The sequence below is a fragment of the Coregonus lavaretus genome (genome assembly GCF_964263955.1).
Source record: "Coregonus lavaretus genome assembly, chromosome: 2".
NCBI classification, from domain to species: Eukaryota; Metazoa; Chordata; class Actinopteri; order Salmoniformes; family Salmonidae; genus Coregonus; species Coregonus lavaretus.
This window is the reverse complement of record NC_139989.1, coordinates 87,923,683-87,944,296: the sequence shown is the minus strand read 5'-3', so window position 1 is coordinate 87,944,296 and position 20,614 is coordinate 87,923,683. Positions and strand designations below refer to the sequence as shown.

General features: G+C 39.8%; 2 protein-coding genes across 2 annotated transcripts in view; one reads left to right on the top strand and one right to left on the bottom strand.

Moving 5' to 3' along the window:
- The window catches only part of LOC311141162 (NACHT, LRR and PYD domains-containing protein 3-like), a gene marked incomplete at its 5' end in the record, with an annotated part of 340,648 nt that overhangs the window by 232,207 nt on the left and 87,827 nt on the right, over positions 1-20,614 (top strand). The window lies entirely within an intron of this gene.
- On the bottom strand, positions 571-16,052 carry LOC311099671 (NACHT, LRR and PYD domains-containing protein 12-like; the record flags this gene model as incomplete). Its single annotated transcript, XM_084140391.1, has 10 exons — positions 571-1,484; positions 1,897-1,943; positions 2,716-2,889; positions 3,897-4,070; positions 5,080-5,246; positions 7,190-7,358; positions 7,867-7,874; positions 10,538-10,706; positions 13,866-14,017; positions 14,313-16,052. Coding segments are annotated over 10 exons (3,324 nt in total), but the record flags the coding sequence as incomplete, so codon positions are not given.

Below are 20,614 nucleotides of genomic sequence, written 5' to 3'. Positions count from 1 at the left end.
TAGCAACCACTGGTCCTCACTAGACTGGTGCCCTGCATGTCTATTTGTTCATTGGAGTTTATCAGGTTTTGAAGTGATGTCTGTGTTTGTGGGACACTTAGTGCTGGAATGAGGTGTCTGTTTGTTCCCAATTCTGTCAGAAATGATGGTCCTCATTTGAAGGTCCTGTGTCGAGATCCTCACTTTTATAATAATAATAATATGCCATTTAGCAGACGCTTTTATCCAAAGCGACTTACAGTCATACGTGCATAATTTTCTTTTTTTTGTGTATGGGTGGTCCCGGGGATTGAACCCACTACCTTGGCGTTACAAACACCGTGCTCTACCAGCTGAGCTACAGCTGAGGAAGACGTATGTGTGTGTCCAGTGTGTGTGTGTACAGAGTGTGTGTGTGTCCAGAGTGTGTGTGTGTGTCCAGTGAGTGTGTGTGTGTGTGCATCCAGTGTGTGTGTCCAGTGTGTGTGTGTGTGTCCAGTGTGTGTTTGTGTCCAGTGTGTCTGTGTGTCCAGTGTGTGTGTGTGTGTGTGTGTGTGTGTGTGTGTGTGTGTGTCCAATGTGTGTGTGTGTGTGTGCGTGTGTGTCCAGTGTGTATCTATGTGTCCAGTGTGTGTGTGTGTGTCCAGTGTGTGCGTGTGTGTCCAGTTTGTGTCTGTGTGTGTATGTCTCCAGTATGTGTGTGTGTGTGTTTCCTGTGTGTGTGTGTGAGTGTGTCTGTGTGTGTGTGTGTGTGTGTGTGTGTGTGTGTATGTGTTCAGTGTGTGTCTGTGTGTGTGAGTGTGTGTCCAGTATGTGTGTGGCCAGTGTGTGTGTGTCCAGTGTGTGTGTGTTCAGTGTGTGTGTGTTCAGTGTGTTTGTGTGTGTCCAGTGTGTGTGTGTGTGTACAGTGTGTGTGTGTGTCCAGTGTGTGTGTGTGTGTGTGTGTGTGTGTGTGTGTGTCAGTGTTACCATGGTTATTATTTACAGGGACACTGACGAGTCACCATGAACCCTAAACCCTGGATAGAGGGGCTCAGTGAATGTGGAGTGGAATGTGTTCAGGTGGGTCAGTGTGTCAGAGGAGACTCTGTAGAAGGACAGAGTGCCGGCTGGCCAGTCCAGATACACTCCTACTCTGTGGGAGCTGGAGGAGGGGACGTCTATGATAGTGGACTTCTTATTATGCCAGACAGAGTAACTGTTGTCAGAGCAGACCAGACTCCAGGACTTGTCATTACATCCAATCACACAGTCATAACCCCCTCCTCTCCTGCTGATTCCTTTATATGTCACTCCTATACCAGCCCAACTCCCACTCCACTCTACCTCCCAGTAACAGCGCCCAGTCAGACCCTCTCTACACAGCACCTGTCTATGGCCCTCAAATCTCTCTGGGTGATCAGGATATGGCTGCTTCTCTGTCCTCCATGTCACCTTTCTGTTCTCCTCAGACAGAGAGAGGAATCTGTTTACTGTGTTTAGGTCCAGTGTGAGATCACAGACATCTGATGGATGAAACCAGACACAATATTAGAAATCATCATCATTCACATTAGAATGTTAACTCACTTTTCACTAATTCCTTTAATGTAGATGTTTCTAGGTATCAAAAGGAGAAGTTAAGGTAACTTGAGACTTGTTGAATGATCATATGTTATACTGTATGGTAATATAAAACACACTTATTCCCATTAATTACACACACACACACACACACACACACATACTGAACACACACACACCCTGAACACACACACACATCCTGAACAAACACACACACACAATGAACACACACACACATTTCTAATGTAACAGGAACATGCCACACACATACACAGACACACACATTTTCAAAGCAACTCTCACTTGAATTAAGACTTATTCTTAGTCATATTCTTCACAGCAGTCAACACTCACATTTTCTAAGTCCAGGTTTCATTGTGTTCTCTCCACCATGTTCCACACTGTAGCGGTAAGCAGAAGAACAGACATTCATTGAGTAATGTGTGTGTGTGTGTCCAGTTTGTGTGTGTGTCCAGTGTGTGTGTGAGTGTCCAATGTGTGTGTGTGTGTGTCCAGTGTGTGTGTGTATGTCCAGTGTGTGTGTGTATGTCCAGTGTGTGTGTGTGTCATGTGTGTGTGTGTGTGTCCAGTGTGTGTGTGTGTGTGTCCAGTGTGTGTGTGTCCAGTGTGTGTGTGTGTCCAGTGTGTGTCCAGTGTGTGTCCAGTGTTTGTGTGTGTGTGTCCAGTGAGTGTGTGTCCAGTGTGTGTGTGTGTGTCCAGTGTGTGTGTCCAGTCTGTGTGTGTGTCCAGTGTGTGTGTGTGTATGTGTGTGTCCTGTGTGTGTGTGTGTCAAGTTTGTGTTTGTCCTGTGTGTGAGTGTGTGTGTGTATGTCCTGTGTGTGTGTGTGTGTCCAGTGTTTTTGTGTCCAGTGTTTTTGTGCCCAGTGTGTGTGTGTATCCAGTGTGTGTGTGTGTGTCCAGTGTGGGTGTGTGTTCAGTGTGTGTCCAGTGTGTGTGTCCAGTGTGTGTTCAGTGTGTGAACACACACACACACACTCACACACACACACACACACACACAAACACACACACACACACACACACACACACACACACACACACACACACAGTCTTTATATAACTTAGTCCAAGTGGTGGTCAGAATGTTTGTCTTAACTAGCCTGATAACTCCAACATGTCTGATATGAACATTGACATAAACCCTCTACATACTTGAGTTTCTCCAGTCTGCAGTGTGGATCCTCCAGTCCAGCAGAGAGCAGTCTGACTCCTGAGTCTCCTGGGTGATTGTAGCTCAGGTCCAGCTCTCTCAGGTGTGAGGGGTTTGACTTCAGAGCTGAGACCAGAGAAGCGCAGCCTTCCTCTGTGACTAGACAGCCTGACAGCCTGCAAAGAGTCAAATCATATTAAAATCACACTGCTATTCTTTGGTGGTGAAAATAGTGGCAGTATATTTTTTCTACATATTAAGATACATCAGTGTCCTGAAACCTGCCATATCTATTCATAAATTAATGTATCATTATTAGAAATTATCATAATATTGCTTGTAGAGAGAAACATGTATAGTACAAATATTTGAGTAGACTGACCAGAGCAGTTTAAAAAGCAGTATCAGTCAAAAGACAGACAGTGAGGTATCAGATTTAGATTGTATTGAGTATACAGTCCACACCATATCTATTTTGACAGTGAAGCTGACATTTTAAATGTGGCTCTATACTCCAGCATTTTGGTTTTGAGATCAAATTGTTCATATGAGGTGACAGTATATAATGTCACCTTTTATTTTAGGATATTTTAATACATATCTGTTTCACCGTTTAGAAAAATGAAAGCACATTATGTATCTAGTCCCCCATTTGAAGAAGTCATAAGTATTCTGACCAATTCACTTATAGTGTATTAAAGTAGTCAAAAGTTTAATATTTGGTCCCAAACCCGTTGGTTGCATTTGCAGTTTGTTTTGGTTGTGTTTTGGGTTATGTTTTGCCCAATAGTAACTGAATGGTGGATGATGACTGGAGTAATTTTCATCTTCTGTCTAAGTGAGTAGAAAACATGTTTCTATACACTACTAAAGTAATCCTGTTGATGCCATGATTGAGAAAGATCATGAATGAATCATGAATAATAATGAATGAGAAAGTTACAGAGGCTACAACAAAACATGCTAACATCTCACCATTAACATCACATAAACGGTGACATTCTGTACTGTCGCCTAATATGAAACTTTCTATCTCAAATCCAAAATGCTGGAGCATAGCACCAAATGTAAAACTGTAAGCTTCACTGTCCAAACACATATGGTGTGGACTATGTGTGCCTGGTAAACACATGTGGATCTGGTGAACAGTTATCACTTGTTGACAAACTACAGGAATACTGACCTCAGAGTCTCCAGTTTACAGTGGGGATTCCCCAGTCCAGCAGAGAGCAGCTTCACTCCTGAATCCTTCAGGTCATTGTTACTCAGATCCAGCTCTCTCAGGTGTAAGGGGTTTGACTTCAGAGCGGAGACCAGAGAAGCACAGCCTTCCTCTGTGACTAGACAGCCTGACAGCCTTCAAAGAGTCAAATCATATTAAAACCACACTGCTATTCTTTGGTGGTGAAAATAGTGGCAGTATATTTTTTCAACATATTCAGATATATCAGTGTCCTGAAACCTGCCATATCTATTCATAAATGTATGTATCATTATTAGAAATGACAAATTATCAAAGTATTGCTTGTAGAGAGACAAATATAAAAGTACACATATTTGAGTAGACTGACCAGAGCAGTTTAAAAAGCAGTATCAGTCAAAAGACAGACAGTGAGGTATCAGATTTAGATTTTATTGAGTATAAAGTCCACACCATATCTATTTTGACAGTGAAGCTAACATTTTAAATGTGGCTCTGTACTCCAGCATTTTGGATTTGAGATCAAATTGTTCATATGAGGTGACAGTATATAATGTCACCTTTTATTTGAGGGTATTTTCATACATATATCTTTCACCATTAGAAAAATAAAAGCAGTTTACGTATCTAGTCCCCCTATTTGAAGAAGTCATAAGTATTTTGACCAATTCACTTATAGTGTATTAAAGTAGTCAAAAGTTTAGTATTTGGTCCCAAACTCGTTGGTTGCATTTGCAGTTTGTTTTGGTTGTGTTTTGGGTTATGTTTTGCCCGATAGTAACTGAATGGTGGATGATGACTGGAGTAATTTTCTGTCTAAGTGAGTAGATAACATGTTTCTAAACACTACTAAATTAATCCTAATGATGCCATGATTAATACAAATAATGAATGAATCATGAATAATAATGAATGAGAAAGTTACAGAGGCTACAACAAAACATGCTAACCTCTCACCATTAACATCACATAAACGGTGACATTCTGTTCTGTCGCCTAATATGAAACATTCTATCTAAAATCCAAAATGCTGGAGCATAGCACCAAATGTAAAACTGTAAACTTCACTGTCCAAACACATATGGTGTGGACTATTTGTGCCGGGTAAACACATGTGGATCTGGTGAACAGTTATCACTTGTTGACCAACTACAGGAATACTGACCTCAGAGTCTCCAGTTTACAGTGGGGATTCCCCAGTCCAGCAGAGAGCAGCTTCACTCCTGAATCCTTCAGGTCATTGTTACTCAGATCCAGCTCTCTCAGGTGTGAGGGGTTAGACTTCAGAGCTGAGACCAGAGAAGCACAGCCTTCCTCTGTGACTAGACAGCCTGACAGCCTGCAAAGAGTCAAATCATATTAAAACCACACTGCTATTCTTTGGTGGTGAAAATAGTGGCAGTATATTTTTTCAATATATTCAGATATATCAGTGTCCTGAAACCTGCCATATCTATTCATAAATGGATGTATCATTATTAGAAATGACAAATTATCAAAGTTTTGCTTGTAGAGAGACAAATATAAAAGTACAAATACAGTGGTGTGAAAAAGTGTTTGCCCCCTTCCTGATTTGTTATTTGTTTGCATGTTTGTCACACCTAAATGTTTCAGATCATCAATCAAATTTAAATATTAGTCAAAGATAACACAAGTAAACACAAAATGCAGTTTTGAAATGAAGGTTGTTATTATTAAGGGAATACAAAATCCAAACCTACATGGCCCTGTGTGAAAAAGTGTTTGCCCCCCCTGTTATAACACAACTCAACTGTGGTTTATCACACCTGATTTCAATTCCTCTAGCCACACCCAGGCCTGATTACTGCCACACCTGTTCTCAATCAAGGAATCACTTAAATAGGACCTGCCTGACAAAGTTAAGTAGACCAAAAGATCCTCAAAAGCTAGACATCATGCCGAGATCCAAAGAAATTCAGGAACAAATGAGAAAGAAAGTAATTGAGATCCATCAGTCCGGAAAAGGTTATAAAGCCATTTCTAAAGCTTTGGGACTCCAGCGAACCACAGTGAGAGCCATTATCCACAAATGGCGAAAACATGGAACAGTGGTGAACCTTCCCAGGTGTGACCGGCCGACCAAAATGACCCCAAGAGCGTAGCGACGACTCATCCAAGAGGTCACAAAAGACCCCACAACAACATCCAAAGAGCTGCAGGCCTCACTTACTCAGTTAAAGTCAGTGTTCATGACTCCACCATAAGAAAGAGACTGGGCAGAAATGGCCTGCATGGCAGAGTTCCAAGAGGAAAACCCCACTGCTGAGCAAAAAAAACATTAAGGTTCGTCTCGTTTCTGCCAGAAAACATCTTGATGATCCCCAAGAACTTTGGGAAAATACTCTGTGGACTGATGAGACAAAAGTTGAACTTTTTGGAAGGTGTGTCCCCCATTACATCTGGCGTAAAAGTAACACCACATTTCAGAAAAAGAACATCATACCAACAGTAAAATATGGTGGTGGTAGTGTGATGGTCTGGACCTGTTTTGCTGCTTCAGGACCTGGAAGACTTGCTGTGATAAATGGAACCATGAATTCTGCTGTCTACCAAAAAATCCTGAAGGAGAATGTCCGGCCATCTGTTTGTGACCTCAAGTTGAAGCGAACTTGGATTCTGCAGCAGGATAATGATCCAAAACACACCAGCAAGTCCACCTCTGAATGGCTGAAGAAAAACAAAATGAAGACTTTGGAGTGGCCTAGTCAAAGTCCTGACATGAATCCTATTGAGATGCTGTGGCATGACCTTAAAAAGGCAGTTCATGCTCGAAAATCCTCCAATGTGGCTGAATTACAACAATTCAGCAAAGATGAGTGGGCCAAAATTCCTCCACAGCGCTGTAAAAACTTAATTGGAATTCAAATGTTTGATTGCAGTTGTTGCTGCTAAGGGTGGCCCAACCAGTTATTTGGTTGTAGGAATTGCAATCACTTTTTCACACAGGGCCATATGGGTTTGGATTTTGTTTTCCCTTAATAATAACAACTTTCATTTTAAAACTGCATTTTGTGTTTACTTGTGTTATCTTTGACTAATATTTAAATTTGTTTGATGATCTGAAACATTTAAGTGTGACAAACATGCAAACAAATGAAAATCAGAAAGGGGGCAAACACTTTTTCACACCAATGTAAAACTGTAAGCTTCACTGTCCAAACACATATGGTGTGGACTATGTGTGTCTGGTAAACACATGTGGATCTGGTGAACAGTTATCACTTGTTGACCAACTACAGGAATACTGACCTCAGAGTCTCCAGTTTACAGTGGGGATTCCCCAGTCCAGCAGAGAGCAGCTTCACTCCTGAATCCTTCAGGTCATTGTTACTCAGATCCAGCTCTCTCAGGTGTGAGGGGTTTGACTTCAGAGCTGAGACCAGAGAAGCACAGCCTTCCTCTGTGACTAGACAGCCTGACAGCCTGCAAAGAGTAAAATAATTTTCAAACCACACTGCTATTCTTTGGTGGTGAAAATAGTGGCAGTATATGTGTTCAACATTTTCAGATATATCAGTGTCCTGAAACCTGCCATATCTATTCATAAATGAATGTATCATTATTAGAAATAACAAATTATCAAAGTATTGCTTGTAGAGAGAAAAATATAAAAGTACAAATATTTGAGTAGACTGACCAGACCAGTTTAAAAGCAGTATCAATCAAAAGACAGACAGTGAGGTATCAGATTTAGATTGTATTGAGTATACAGTCCACACCATATCTAGTTTGACAGTGAAATTAACATTTTAAATGTGGCTCTGTACTCCAGCACTTTGGATTTTAGATCAAATCTTTCATATGAGGTAACAGGATATAATGTCACCTTTTATTTGAAGGTTTTTTATACAATTCTCTTTCACCTTTTAGAAAAATAAAAGCACTTTACGTGTCTAGTCCCCCTATTTCAAGAAGTCATAAGTATACTGACCAATTCCCCTATAGTGTATTAAAGTAGTCAAAAGTTTAGTATTTGTTCCCAAACTCGTTGGTTGCATTTGCAGTTTGTTTTCGTTGTGTTTTGGGTTATGTTTTGTCCAATAGTAACTGAATGGTGGATGATGACTGGAGTAATTTTCTGTCTAAGTTAGTAGATAACATGTTTCTAAACACTACTAAATTAATCCTAATGATGCCATGATTAAGAAAAATAATGAATGAATCATGAATAATAATGAGTGAGAGAGTTACAGAGGATACAACAAAACATGCTAACCTCTCACCATTAACATCAAATAAAAGGTGACATTACATACTGTTGCCTAATATGAAACATTTTATCTCAAATCCAAGATGCTGGAGCATAGCACCAAATGTAAAACTGTAAGATTCACTGTCCAAACACATATGGTGTGGACTATGTGTGCCTGGTAAACACATGTGGATCTGGTGAACAGTTATCACTTGTTGACCAACTACAGGAATACTGACCTCAGAGTCTCCAGTTTACAGTGGGGATTCCACAGTCCATCAGAGAGCAGCTTTACTCCTGAATCCTTCAGGTCATTGTTACTCAGATCCAGCTCTCTCAGGTGTGAGGGATTTGACTTCAGAGATGAGACCAGAGAAGCACAGCCTTCCTCTGTGACTAGACAGCCTGACAGCCTGCAAGAGTCAAATCATATTAAAACCACACTGCTATTCTTTGGTGGTGAAAATATATTTTAAAAACATTTTCAGATACATCAGAGTCCTGAAACCTGCCATATCTATTCATATATGTATATATACACTATCAGTCAAATGTTTGAACACCCCTACTCATTCAAATTAGTAAAACAAAACATTGTAGAATAATAGTGAAGACATTAAAACTATGAAATAACACATATGGAATCATGTAGTAACCAAAGAAGTGTTAAACAAATTAAAATATATATGTTATATTTGAGATTCTTCAAATAGCCACCCTTTGCCTTGATGACAGCTTTGCACACTCTTGGCATTCTCTCAACCAGCTTCATGAGGTAGTCACCTGGAATGCATTTCAATTAACAGGTGTGCCTTCTGAAAAGTTAATTTGTGGAATTTATTTAATTGTTAATCCGTTTCAGCCAATCAGTTGTGTTGTGACAAGGTAGGGGGGTATACGGAGGATAGCCCTATTTGGTAAAAGACCAAGTCCATATTATGGCAAGAACAGCTCAAATAAGCAAAGAGAAACGACAGTACATCATTACTTTAAGACATGACGGTCAGTCAATAAGGAACATTTAAAGAACTTTAAGAACAAGTGCAGTCACAAAAACCATCAAGCGCTATGATGAAACTGGCTCTCATTAGGACCACCACAGGAATGGAAGACCCAGAGTTACCTCTGCCGCAGAGGATAAGTTCATTAGAGTTACCAGCCTCAGAAATTACAGCCCAAATAAATGCTTCACAGAGTTCAAGTCACAGACACATCTCAACATCAACTGTTCAGAGGGGACTGTGTGAATCAGGCATCATGGTCGAATTGCTGTAAAGAAACCACTACTAAAGGACACCAATAATAAGAAGAGACCTGCTTGAGCCAAGAAACACAAGCAATGGACATTACACCGGTGAACATTTGTCCTTTGGTCTAGAGTCCAAATTTGAGATTGTTGGTTCCAACCACTGTCTCTTTGTGAGAAGCGGTGTGGGTGAATGGATGATCTCCGCATGTGTAGTTCCCACCGTAAAGCATGGAGGAGAAGGTGTTATGGTGTGGGGGTGCTTTGCTGGTGACACTGTCTGTGATTTATTTAGAATTCAAGGCACACTTAACCAGCATGGCTACCACAGCATTCTGCAGCGTCACGCCATCCCATCTGGTTTAAGCTTAGTGGGACTATCATTTGTTTTTTAACAGGACAATGACTCAACACACCTCTATTTGACCAAGAAGGAGAGTGATTGAGTGCTGCATCAGATGACCTGGCCTCAACAATCACCCAACCTCAACCCAATTGAGATGGTTTGGGATGAGTTGGATCGCAGACTGAAGGAAAAGCAGCCAACAAGTGCGCAGCATATGTGGGAACTCCTTCAAGACTGTTGGAAAAGCATTCCAGGTGAAGCTGGTTGAGAAAATGCCAAGAGTGTGCAAAGCTGTCATCAAGGCAAAGGGTGGCTATTTGAAGATTTTCAAATATAACATATATTTTGATTTGTTTAACACTTTTTTGGTTACTACATGATTCCATATGTGTTATTTCATAGTTTTGATGTCTTCACTATTATTCTACAATGTAAAAAATAGTAAAAATAAAGAAAAACCCTTGAATGAGTAGGTGTGTCCAAACTTTTGACTGGTACTGTATATAAATGAATTAACCTATCATTATTAACAGTAGATAACATGTTTCTAAACACTACTCAATTAATCCTTGTGTGTGTGTGTGTCCAGTGTGTGTGTATCCAGTGTCTGTTTGTGTGTGTGTCCAGTGTGTGTGTGTGTGTTGTCCAATGAGTGTGTTTCCAGGTTGTGTGTCTAGTGTGTGTGTGTGTCCAGTGTGTGTGTGTATATTATGTGTGTCCTGGGTGTGTGTGTGTCCTGTGTGTGTGTGTCCAGTGTGTGTCCAGTGAGTGTCCAGTGTGTGTGTGTTCATTGAGTGATACAGGAATACTGACCTCAGAGTCTCCAGTTTACAGTGGGGATTCCCCAGTCCAGCAGAGAGCAGCTTCACTCCTGAATCCTTCAGGTCATTGTTACTCAGATCCAGCTCTCTCAGGTGTGAGGGGTTTGACTTCAGAGCTGAGACCAGAGAAGCACAGCATTCCTCTGTGACTAGACAGCGTGACAGCCTGCAAAGAGTCAAATCATATTAAAACCACACTGCTATTCTTTGGTGGTGAAAATAGTGGCAGTATATTTTTTCAACATATTCAGATATATCAGTGTCCTGAAACCTGCCATATCTATTAATAAATTAATGAATGTTTCATTATTAGAAATGATCATATATTGATTGTAGAGAGAAACATGTATAGTACAAATATTTGAGTAGACTGACCAGAGCAGTTTAAAAAGCAGTATCAGTCAAAAGACAGACAGTGACGTATCAGATTTAGATTGTATTGCGTATACAGTCCACACCATATCTATTTTGACAAAGATAACATTTAAATGTGGCTCTATACTCCAGCATTTTGGATTTGAGATCAAATGTTGCATATGAGGTGACATTATATAATGTCACCTTTTATTTTAGGGTATTTTCATACATATCTGTTTCACCATTTAGAAATGAAAGCACTTTATGTATCTAGTCCCCCACCTTTGAAGAAGTAATTAGTATTTTGACCATTTCACTTATAGTGTATTAAAGTAGTCAAAAGTTGAGTATTTGGTTGTAAACTCGTTGGTTGCATTTGCAGTTTGTTTTGGTTGTGTTTTGGGTTATGTTTTGTCCAATAGTAACTGAATGGTGGATGATGACTGGAGTAATTTTCTGTCTAAGTGAGTATATAACATGTTTCTAAACACTACTAAATTAATCCTAATGATGCCATGATTAAGAAAAATAATGAATGAATCATGAATAATAATGAGTGAGAGAGTTACAGAGGATACAACAAAACATGCTAACCTCTCACCATTAACATCAAATAAAAGGTGACATTACATACTGTTGCCTAATATGAAACATTTTATCTCAAATCCAAGATGCTGGAGCATAGCACCAAATGTAAAACTGTAAGATTCACTGTCCAAACACATATGGTGTGGACTATGTGTGCCTGGTAAACACATGTGGATCTGGTGAACAGTTATGACTTGTTGACCAACTACAGGAATACTGACCTCAGAGTTTCCAGTTTACAGTGGGGATTCCCCAGTCCATCAGAGAGCAGCTTCACTCCTGAATCCTTCAGGTCATTGTTACTCAGATCCAGCTCTCTCAGGTGTGAGGGATTTGACTTCAGAGATGAGACCAGAGAAGCACAGCCTTCCTCTGTGACTAGACAGCCTGACAGCCTGCAAGAGTCAAATCATATTAAAACCACACTGCTATTCTTTGGTGGTGAAAATATATTTTAAAAACATTTTAAGATACATCAGAGTCCTGAAACCTGCCATATCTATTCATATATGTATATATACACTGTCAGTTAAAAGTTTGAACACACCTACTCATTCAAATTAGTAAAAAAAAACATTGTAGAATAATAGTGAAGACATTAAAACTATGAAATAACACATATGGAATCATGTAGTAACCAAAGAAGTGTTAAACAAATTAAAATATATGTTATATTCGAGATTCTTCAAATAGCCACCCTTTGCCTTGATGACAGCTTTGAACACTCTTGGAATTCTCTCAACCAGCTTCATGAAGTAGTCACCTGGAATGCATTTCAATTAACAGGTGTGCCTTCTGAAAAGTGAATTTGTGGAATTTCTTTCCTTGTTAATGCGTTTCAGCCAATCAGTTGTGTTGTGACAAGGTAGGGGGGTATACGGAGGATAGCCCTATTTGGTAAAAGACCAAGTCCATATTATGGCAAGAACAGCTCAAATAAGCAAAGAGAAACGACATTCCATCATTACCTTAAGACATGAAGGTCAGTCAATAAGGAACATTTAAAGAACTTTAAGAACAAGTGCAGTCACAAAAACCATCAAGCGCTATGATGAAACTGGCTCTCATTAGGACCACCACAGGAATGGAAGACCCAGAGTTACCTCTGCTGCAGAGGATAAGTTCATTAGAGTTACCAGCCTCAGAAATTACAGCCCAAATAAATGCTTCACAGAGTTCAAGTCACAGACACATCTCAACATCAACTGTTCAGAGGGGACTGTGTGAATCAGGCCTTCATGGTCGAATTGCTGTAAAGAAACCACTACTAAAGGACACCAATAATAAGAAGAGACCTGCTTGAGCCAAGAAACACAAGCAATGGACATTACACCGGTGAAAATTTGTCCTTTGGTCTAGAGTCCAAATTTGAGATTGTTGGTTCCAACCGCTGTCTCTTTGTGAGAAGCGGTGTGGGTGAATGGATGATCTCCGCATGTGTAGCTCCCACCGTAAAGCATGGAGGAGGAGGTGTTATGGTGTGGGGGTGCTTTGCTGGTGACACTGTCTGTGATTTATTTAGAATTTAACCACACTTAACCAGCATGGCTACCACAGCATTCTGCAGCGTCACGCCATCCCATCTGGTTTAAGCTTAGTGGGACTATCATTTGTTTTTTAAGAGGACAATGACTCAACACACCTCTATTTGACCAAGAAGGAGAGTGATTGAGTGCTGCATCAGATGACCTGGCCTCAACAATCACCCAACCTCAACCCAATTGAGATGGTTTGGGATGAATTGGATCGCAGAGTGAAGGAAAAGCAGCCAACAAGTGCTCAGCATATGTGGGAACTCCTTCAAGACTGTTGGAAAAGCATTCCAGGTGAAGCTGGTTGAGAAAATGCCAAGAGTGTGCAAAGCTGTCATCAAGGCAAAGGGTGGCTATTTGAAGATTTTCAAATATAACATATATTTTGATTTGTTTAACACTTTTTTGGTTACTACATGATTCCATATGTGTTATTTCATAGTTTAGATGTCTTCACTATTATTCTACAATGTAAAAAATAGTAAAAATAAAGAAAAACCCTTGAATGAGTAGGTGTGTCCAAACTTTTGACTGGTACTGTATATAAATGAATGAATGTATCATTATTAACAGTAGATAACATGTTTCTAAACACTACTCAATTAATCCTTGTTTGTGTGTGTGTGTGTCCAGTGTGTGTGTGTCCAGTGTGTGTTTGTGTGTGTGTCCAGTGTGTGTGTGTGTTGTCCAATGAGTGTGTGTCCAGGTTGTGTGTCTAGTGTGTGTGTGTGTCCAGTGTGTGTGTGTATATTATGTGTGTCCTGGGTGTGTGTGTGTGTGTCCTGTGTGTGTGTGTCCAGTGTGTGTCCAGTGTATGTGTGTTCATTGAGTGATACAGGAATACTGACCTCAGAGTCTCCAGTTTACAGTTGGGATTCCCCAGTCCAGCAGAGAGCAGCTTCACTCCTGAATCCTTCAGGTCATTGTTACTCAGATCCAGCTCTCTCAGGTGTGAGGGGTTTGACTTCAGAGCTGAGACCAGAGAAGCACAGCCTTCCTCTGTGACTCTACAGCCTGACAGCCTGCAAAGAGATCATTATAATTTCACAAACTGTTAATTTAACAGAGCAGCATTTGGTTTATTCTCTTAAACAACATATATATTCATCTTCTGTCTCCTAGAATTGTATGATCATATTGTTATACTAATGTGAACATCAATGCAGTGATTCAATATGTTTTTCAATATAATATTATATACATACTATAATATATATTTTTCGCTAAACTGATGATTAATACTTAAATATACTTGTATTTACTCACAGAGCAGCTCTGGAGACTTTGACCACTGGCAGCAGCCTCAGAAGACCTTCCTCTGATCTGGAGTATTTCGTCAGGTCAAACACATCCAGCTCCTTTTCTGAAGTCAGCAACACAAAGACCAGAGCTGACCACTGTGCAGGTGACAGTTTGGCTTCTGAGAGACTTCCTGATCTCAGGTAGCTTTGGATCTCCTCCACTAGAGAATGGTCATTCAGTTCATTCAGACAGTGGAACAGATTGATGCACCTCTCTGGAGAGGGATTCTCCCTGATCTTCTGCTTGATGTACTTGATTGTTTCTTCATGGCTCTGTGAGCTGCTTCTTGTCTTTGTCAGTAGACCTCGTAAGTACTTCTGATTGGACTCCAGTGAGAGGCCCAGAAGGAAGCGGAGGAACAGGTCCAGATTTCCCATCTCACTTTGTAAGGCTTTATCCACAGCACTCTTGTAGAAAGTAACTTCAGGCTTGTCTCTGAACAGTGCAAAAAAGTTCCTGGTTGATTGAGGTTTTGCCATTAGATTCTCATTGTTGTTGATGAATGAGAGGAACACATATACAGCAGCCAGAAACTCCTGAATGCTCAGATGCACGAAGCAGTACACCTTGTCCTGGTACAGCCCACATTCCTCTTTAAAGAGCTGTGTGCACAATCCTGAGTACACTGAGGCTTCATTGACATCAATGCCAGCCTCTTTCAGGTCTTCTTCATAGAAAATCAGATTGCCATTCACAAGCTGTTGAAAAGCCAGTTTTCCCAGTGACAGAATGCTCTCTTTATTCCAGTGTGGACCTGTCTCTTCTTTCCCAAGATACTTTTCATTCTTCTGTTTGGTATGAAACTCCACAAGGTGTGTGTACATCTCAGTCAGAGTCTTGGGCATCTCTTCTGTCTTGTCTGTACTCAACATGTGTTCAAGGACTGTTGCAGAAATCCAACAGAAGACTGGAATGTGGCACATGATGTGGAGGCTCCTTGATGTCTTTATGTGTGAGATGATTCTGCTGGCCAGGTCCTGATCACTGAATCTCTTCCTGAAGTACTCCTCCTTCTGTGGGTCATTGAACCCTCGTACCTCTGTCACCTGGTCAACACACAATGAAGGGATCTGATTGGCTGCTGCAGGTCGGGCAGTTATCCAGAGGAGAGCAGAGGGAAGCAGATTTCCCTTGATGAGATTTGTCAGCAGAACATCCACTGAGGTTGACTTTGTGACGTCACAGCATATTTTGTTCTTCTTGAAGTCTAGGGGCAGTCGGCACTCATCCAGACCATCAAAGATGAACAGAACTTTGTACTTGTCGTAGTTGGAGATTCTTGATTCTTTGGTTTCCATTGAGAAGTGATTGAGAAGTTCAATGAAAGTCTGTTTTTTCTTTTTCATCGAATGTAGCTCCCGAAAAGGGAATGAAAATACAAATTGGACATCCTGATTTGCTTTTCCTTCAGCCCAGTCCAGAATGAACTTCTGCACAGAGACTGTTTTTCCAATGCCAGCGACTCCCTTTGTCAGCACAGTTCTGATATGTTTGTCTTGTCCAGTTAAGGGTCTGAAGATGTCGTTACATTTGATTGCAGTCTCTGGTCTTGCTTGTTTCCTGGTTGTTGTCTCAATCTGTCTCAGCTCATGTTCATTATTGACCTCTCCTGTTCCACCCTCTGTGATGTAGAGCTCTGTGTAGATCTTATTGAGAAGTGTTGGGTTTCCTTGTTTAGCAATCCCATCAAATATACACCGAAACTTCTTCTTTAGATTAGATTTGAGTTCACGTTGGCAAATCACAGCGAGCTCATCTGAATGAAGAAATAACACAGAGGATATTAATATTACGTCTGCTTTAATGCCTACAGTATTGTGGGAATGTTATAACATTTTTAATTATAATAATTTATTAGCTTAACTGACTGTATAAATGTGTAAATGTTTTCAAAATGCATTACAGACTGGTATGACTGATTATAGTATTATTGGTATTATCTCCCTCTCTCGCTCTCTCTCTCTCTCTCTCTCTCTCTCTCTCTCTCTCTCTCTCTCTCTCTCTCTCTCTCTCTCTCTCTCTCTCTCTCTCTCTCTCTCTCTCTCTCTCTCTCTCTCTCTCTCTCTCTCTCTCTCTCTCTCAACACAACACAACACAACACATCACTGCTGCTCCTTGATGAGGTCACTAGGTGTTGTGTTAAGGCTGCTACAATATCATTGAGTTACACAGCTACTTTAGCTGTACTTTAGCTACAGCTTTTAAATGTTCTAAAACAGCATTCAACATGAGGCAGACAGCTCTTACTTTTCTCCAGTGTGTCAGCAAGCTCCTTTTGGTTCATTTTCCTCAGGACGTGCAGTGTGATCTTCAGAGCCCCCTCTCTGGCACTGCTCTCCTGCTTCTCATCTTCAGCATCCACCACTTCCTCATCCTGCTTCTGACTCTCAAAGCCTTCTGGGAATTCTGGACTAAGAATCCTCTTGAACATCTTCAGCTCGTTCTTCACAAATGTCATAATATTCTCTTCAAGCAACTGAAATAAATAAAGCAAATACGTTATTAAGAGAATGAATGCTTTCTCATTAACAAATGAATGAATGATTGACAGATCAACTTTAGTTGAGGTAAACAAAAACAAATGTACATAACAGGACCACATACACTGAATATGGAGGCCAGGTCTGTTTGATGACTCTGGAAAGACTGACCACTGACAATCTCTGACTCTGATCTCTCCTGTTGGTTTCTGTGGACAAAACATGAGATTACATCTCCTCATCCAGGGAGTACACACACACACACACACACACACACACACACAGGGAAGGAATGTTGTGTTTGTTTAATATTGTTTCAGGACTATGAAAATGGAAAAAATTATTAGCCTATGGATTATGAAAACAACAAAATAAATGGTAAAATGGGAGAGGAGAAATGACTAGAGACAGTGTTGTTTAACTCACTGACCATGACCCATGAGTTCTTCTTACCTTTGTTCAGTAGAAAAGTCTCCCTCTCTGAAGTTTATAGGTTGACCCATAGACTTGTCACTCTTCATGGACACACAGCTGGGTACAGGGGAGGCTGGTCTCTCCTGCTTGATTGGGCTTCAACACAACAGAGACAAACATTGCATCTCTCATCTACTCTGAGCTCAGATGGGGAAACATAACAAGAGTTTCATTCCAAAACGCTATATATCCATTTTCAGAAATGTTGGTAAATTAGCTTTTATAGTTTAAAGAAATTATGAAAGAGATTGGTGTGTTTTTTCACTATCTAATCATGGTATGGGATTGTTCAATGACAGACATGTATTTGTTTAAAATCTATCACTTGATGGTTTCATTTCAGACAGACAAATAATCATGTTTTTTTGCTAAATGCTATATATCTGCCTCACTCTCAGAGAAATAAGTAGTACTGCTAGGTTTTACACAGTAATAATATATATCTGCCTCACTCTCAGAGAAATAAGTAGTACTGCTAGGTTTCACACAGTAATAATATATCTGCCTCACTCTCAGAGAAATAAGTAGTACTGCTAGGTTTAACACAGTAATAATATATATATCTGCCTCACTCTCTGAGAAATAAGTAGTACTGCTAGGTTTTATACAGTAATAATATATATCTGCCTCACTCTCAGAGAAATAAGTAGTACTGCTAGGTTTTACACAGTCATAATATATATCTGCCTCACTCTCAGAGAAATAAGTAGTACTGCTAGGTTTTACACAGTAACAATAATCAAAAAGAACGCTCGATCGAGGTGTTACTTTGGCAGATAATGTCACCCTTCTAAATACATCGTTTTTTATTAATTTTTTATAATTAACTAAATGTATGTTGTTTTTGGTTTATGTCAGTTTCATTGTGCTATGCTATAAATTGTTATTGTATTGTTGTAAGTGGTAAAATGAACTAGAAAATGTCATATTTTGCAATTCTGAGTAATTACTACTTTAGTAAGGATATATACTTTATTCAGTACTACTGCAGTTGCTAAATAATTCCAATAGATGGCAGCATAAGACCATGAATGACATTTCAGAAGGTTAGTTTAGTTTTCTCCCTGGATACACCACCACTCCCCCTCACAGGAAAACTCCTGCACACGCTTTTTACTGTCCCTTTCCACACTGCTAACGCAATAAGCCTGGACATTACTTTAGTCACCTCTGGTCGAGAAAAACGTATTTTCCTAGTACATTCATTGTCAGATTCATCAACCACCCGAGCCACTGCCTGTTCACCCCGCTATCATCCAATAGCGAGGTCAGTACAGGTGCATCAAAGCTGGGACTGAGAGAATGAAAAACAGCTTCTATCTCAAGGCCATCAGACTGTTAAATAGCCATCACTAGCACATTAGAGGCTGCTGCTGCCTATTGAAATAACTGTTCACTTTAATAATGTTTACATATCTTGCACTACTCATCTCATATGTATATACTGTATTCTATAATATACTACTGTATCTTAGTCCATGCCGCTCTGTCATTGCTTGTCCATATATGTATATATTCTTAAATTCCATTCCTTACTAGTTTTGTGTGTATTGGGTATATGTTGTGAAATTGTTAGATATTAATTGTTAGATATTACTGCACTGTCGGAGCTAGAAGCACAAGCATTTCGCTACACCTGCTATAACATCTGCTAAACACGTGTATGTGACAAATACACTTTGATTTGATTTGATGTAATTTATTGGCGGGCTGGAAGATGCACTCTTGTCTTTTCTATTCCGAGGTTATTTACTCCCAATATCAGATATTAAGATTATTTTCTATAATGCATGTATACTAGGGATGAGGTTAGTGCATCTGACTAGTGATTATTTACCCGGGGTTCAACACCTGCTATAGTCACTATTTTGTTGCTCTTCCAAAAGCATCACAGGCCTAATACGAGATATATAGCTAACTAAAGTAATGAGTGACCATCTTAGAAAATCATGGGACATATAGTATTTGGTTGCATAATATTTTATTTCAATCATATTGCTGCTTGTAGCCTATAACTGATGCTTTGTTGTCTTATGCTGCCATCTATTGGAAATATTTAGCAATTAAAAGTTATTAATTCACATACAGACATTGGTGAGGCAGCTGAGAAATAAAGTGTATTAGATCAGTCTAAAACCTGCCCCACGCCAATTGCTGGACTTTCACACAGAGGTTACTAGGTCACCCAATTCAAACCACATTTGAAAAATAAAACAAATGTGTCTTATTTATCAAGTCTTCTGTCTTGCTATTATACATATAATAAAATAACAACAAAATAATCAAAACGCTATTTAATACTATAATTGTATTTACTAAGATAATATTATTACTAAAATAGTTTATAAAAGTGTTCTAGGCTACCCTACCCTAGAATTAGGGGTTAGGGTTACGGCTAAATTAGGTTATAAGTACGGTAAGAGTTTCTGTATAGCACTTTGTGACAACTGCTGGTGTAAAAAGGGCTTTATAAATACATTTGATTGATTGTTAGGTTTAGGGTTTATATGGCAAAAAACAGTATGCGATTATGGCACTCTTGCTCCTCCTTGTGGCCTAATGTGGGTACTACATAACTCACTCATGACACTTGCTAGGATCATAATCTGAGGTAGCAACTGCGTCAGATCTACAAATCAATGAGCTAGACCACCTGATTAGACAACAATCACCCCATTATACCCATTTGGTTTGCAACTCAGTGAACCTGCGCAGCATTCACTCAATTTGATGCCTACTAACGAAGATTTCGATGCATATCAAATTACCCAGCAGCCATTTAGAAACAACAAGTCGTCAAATTTTTATTTATTTCTTAAATAAAAAATGTCTTCTGGCTGTTGAAAATCGGCCACATCTTGAAAAAGAGGACAGGGACATGCATTTTGTTTAGATTGTACACTTTTTTCTTAAAACAAATATGGTTAACCATGATCAGAAAATGTTTAATGTTTGATGGCTATCCGCCAGCCATCGCCTCTTAGACTGTGTCTCACCTCACTATAGGTGACCACAGCATGTACTCAGGTGAACAGGGTGAGCGCTCACCAAGTAGCTGTAACCTTGGTAATAATCAGTTACCTGAGGTAAACCTACAGGGTTAACGCTCACCAAGTATCCGTAACCTTGGTAATAATAAGTTACCTGAGGTAAACCTACAGGGTTAACGCTCACCAAGTAGCCGTAACCTTGTTAATAATAAGTTACCTGAGGTAAACCTACAGGGTTAATGCTCACCAAGTAGCTGTAACCTTGGTAATAATCCGTTACCTGAGGTAAACCTACAGGGTTAACGCTCACCAAGTAGCCGTAACCTTGGTAATAATAAGTTACCTGAGGTA